Below are 3,437 nucleotides of genomic sequence, written 5' to 3'. Positions count from 1 at the left end.
TATATATATATATGTATGTATGTACCTGTGTATATATAGTTTTTATTCAGTTGTAGTTATTTTGGCACTTAAAGTGAAAAAAAAAAAGGTATTTTATTTCAGCTGTAGTTATTTTGCACTTAAAGTGAATTTTTTTTTTTTTTTTTTTCCAAGTTAAAGTGAAAAAAAAAAAAATATTAAAATTTATAATTATTTCTATACAATCTTTACTTATAAATATTAAATAGTATTATTATGTTTAGGTAATTCTCAGATGTTTATATTAAAAAGCTTGAGCTCAGCATGGATGTGTTATTAGCTGGTTAAAGTGTTTGTTTGCTCTTCTGAATCACGTTGATCTCTCCAGTCCCGGTTCGGGATGATGGGAACATGCCGGACGTTCCAGCGCACCCCTGTGACCCGCAGGGGAGAAACCTGGATTGGCTGAAAAACCTCTGAGAGTCCTGTACAGTCACACTCACCTCCACTTCTGTCTCAATAAAAGCCATTTATTTAATTATCTGCTTGTTTCTACTTTATTTTGTCAAGACTAAAATATAGACTTGCCATGTTAGTAATAAACACCAGTCACATCTGTGGCTTTTTAGAGACTGACACAAGCCAGATCCACAGGGATTAACTTTATTGAAGTTAATAGAAAAAAAAATAGGAAGAAAGGCTACACAGTTATCACGATGACTTTTGAAAATCACTGTATTACAGCATACAGTTATATTTGCATATATAAGGTTGGAGATGAACCTTTCTGCATTATTCAATTTAAGATATCTTAATAATAGAAAAAGTTAATAAATGAAGGTATCAGAAGGAACTGACCCTGGAGTGGAGAAACCATTCAAACGTTTATGCATGAAGGTATCATTATTAATAACTAGTTAGATTGGTTTCAGTGTAAAATCTTACAATGAGCAACTTTTAAGACTAACAATCGACTTAAAGCACAAACTCAAGTAAATGAATCATACTCTAGGTTAATCTCAAATCAGTGGACATAAGCATCTTTAAGTCTTCTGTCGTGGATAATGGTGAGGAAGCGTTTTTCAGCTTCTCTCTCATCTACAGCTACAGTCACGTCCTCCAGCACGTCTACACTTTCCTGAGCCTTCGGTCACGTCTTCAGATCTCACTCTGATCTTCAGATCCCTCGCCTGAAACCTGCTGCGACTCAGGACTGAGCTTTAGCTTTAGAGGTTTGGGGTTTATTAACATACACCACAGATGGACGGGGGACAAGAGACCAGAGCGAGAGACTCTTCACGTCACACGTTCACAAACACAACACTTTCAAAGCTTTCAGTATATAATTACGCTCCATTTTCCTCTCGACTGAGTCCTGCGTTTGACTCCATCAACCTGCTCCTCCCAGCATGCTCTAGGATACCTTGTCTTCATTCAAGATTTAAAAAAAAAGGTTTTGGAGAAAGTATCTTGATTTATGTGGGAAGTATACTCAATTAAAGGAACAAATTTTGTGTAACTTAACATTACTTTCCAAAAAAAAGTAACTAAAAAAAATGAGTTGAGTTTTTAGGGAGTAATGCAATATTGTAATGCATTACATTTAAAAATAACCTTCCTGAACACTGGACGTGACTGAGTACATAACCACAGAGTTTACATTTGGATGAACTATTCCTTCAAAAAATGTGCATTTGTATGCTAGAAAATACATATCTTTTTTATACTAACCTCCCTGACGTCAAATAATCTAATATAATACTTCATGAAACTAAACTGGGAATCATCTCCACAAACATCAGACGCTAAAAGCTTCATCATCATCTTCACTGTAGACATCACACTTCACAGTAAAGCAGTTCAAATACTGAAGAATATGTTGTCCACAACATGAAATCAAATGTTAGAGGTCAAATTTCTCCATGCGCACTCATCCGAAATACATAAAAACCTCGTGAAATATTTAATTTTCTGATAATGTAATATATATAGAATATACATTTGATCAGCTAAATCCTAAATGATCTAAATGCATGTAATTCTCTGATTCTGGTTGTTATCTGAATGGGTTTCTGTTGGCAAAAGTGTAAACTCTGCATTAACAGGAGCAGCTCTGGCTGTCAGTCAAAGGCTCTACTGTATCAGAGGCGCGGAGCGGTCATTGGTCACCGTCTTCTTGAGCCGAATATGAGCGAACGGGTTGATCCTGTGAAGAGGGAAGGTTAAATCAACAAACCCATCAGACACGGAGCGCTCTTGTGAACACGGGAGACTGTCTTTACCTGCTGGGTGACGGAGGCGGAGCGGTGAAATCAGTCGACATCTGAGGAGCATGAAACACATGAGCGTCAGCAGAATACAAGACGAGATATTCTAAATCCTAGCATGATTTAGTCCATTTACAATGGAAAAAAAAAATCTTGTGTAAGAATCCTCTTAAGACACTACAAGTAAAACATTTGTTTTTCATGCACTGGTCAGTTTTGAGAGTTTGGGCTATTTTGCTTCCATAACTTGTCTTTATTCAGACTAGCGGAAGAAAACACATTTAAAGGGATAGTTCATCGAAAAATGAAAACTCTGTCGTCGTTTAATCACCCTCAAGTTGTTCCAAACCCGTATGAATTTATTTCAGCTGTTGAAAAGTTGACTCCATAGTAAGAATAAAATAAATCAACTGTTTGTCTTCTGACATTCTTGAAAACATCTTCTATGTTTAACGTAAGAAACTCGTACAGGTTTGGAACAACTTGAGGGTGAGTAAATGATGGCAGAATTTTCATTTTTGGGTGAACTGTCCCTTTAAATGTGTGTTTTTATTTGGTGCGTCTGTAGATTTGAATTCCAGCACATATCTTTAAAAGCTGTTTTTATAACACCTTTAACTCAGATGCATCAACAAAATCATATAAGAATCAAATCTGTTTTTATCTAATGTTCAGATTTCTGTTCTGGGAAAAAATATTTGCTTAAAATATCCTCATCCTCAGCTTTATTGTCTTAAAGGAATATTCACCAAAAAAATTAAATAAAATGAATAAATATTTGCTTAAAATATCCTCACCCTCAGGTCATCCGAGATCAGGATGAGTTTGTTTCTTCATCAGGTTTGTAGAAATGTAGCACTGCATCAGTGTCTCATCAATGGATGCTCTGCAGTGAATGGGTGCCGTCAGAATGAGAGTCCAAACAGCTGATAAAAACATCACAATAATCCACAAGTAATCCACAGCACTCCAGTCCATCAGTGAACATCTGGAGAAGACAAAAGCTGAAACACATCCAGCATTAAGACGTTTTTAACTTCAAACTGTTGCTTCCGGCTAAAATATGAGTCCATAATCCATAATAACACTTCCTAAAGTGTAAAAGTGTTCTGGTCTGAATCAGGAGAGAAATCTGCACAGATCAAGCGTTTAGCCTCTTAAGTGCCACTTTTTTTCGTTGTCTTTTTTCTCTGTCACATATCTTAGTAATAC

At 36.0% G+C, this 3,437-nt stretch overlaps 1 protein-coding gene across 2 annotated transcripts in view; it reads right to left on the bottom strand.

Moving 5' to 3' along the window:
• Positions 1-607: 607 nt before the first annotated feature.
• zgc:158689 (uncharacterized protein LOC791177 homolog) overlaps positions 608-3,437 on the bottom strand; it is a 19,761-nt gene continuing 16,931 nt past the window's right edge. For both annotated transcript variants that reach the window (XM_042771990.1, XM_042771991.1), the window contains exons 14-15: positions 2,241-2,281; positions 608-2,164 (exon numbers count right to left, since the gene is read on the bottom strand). In XM_042771990.1, the coding sequence (XP_042627924.1) occupies positions 2,092-2,164; positions 2,241-2,281 (114 nt within the window). In that variant the 3' untranslated portion in view covers positions 608-2,091. The remainder of the gene's footprint in view (positions 2,165-2,240; positions 2,282-3,437) is intronic.

This window comes from Cyprinus carpio, chromosome A16 (genome assembly GCF_018340385.1).
Source record: "Cyprinus carpio isolate SPL01 chromosome A16, ASM1834038v1, whole genome shotgun sequence".
Taxonomy (NCBI): Eukaryota; Metazoa; Chordata; class Actinopteri; order Cypriniformes; family Cyprinidae; genus Cyprinus; species Cyprinus carpio.
This window is presented reverse-complemented; position numbering and strand designations above follow the sequence as displayed.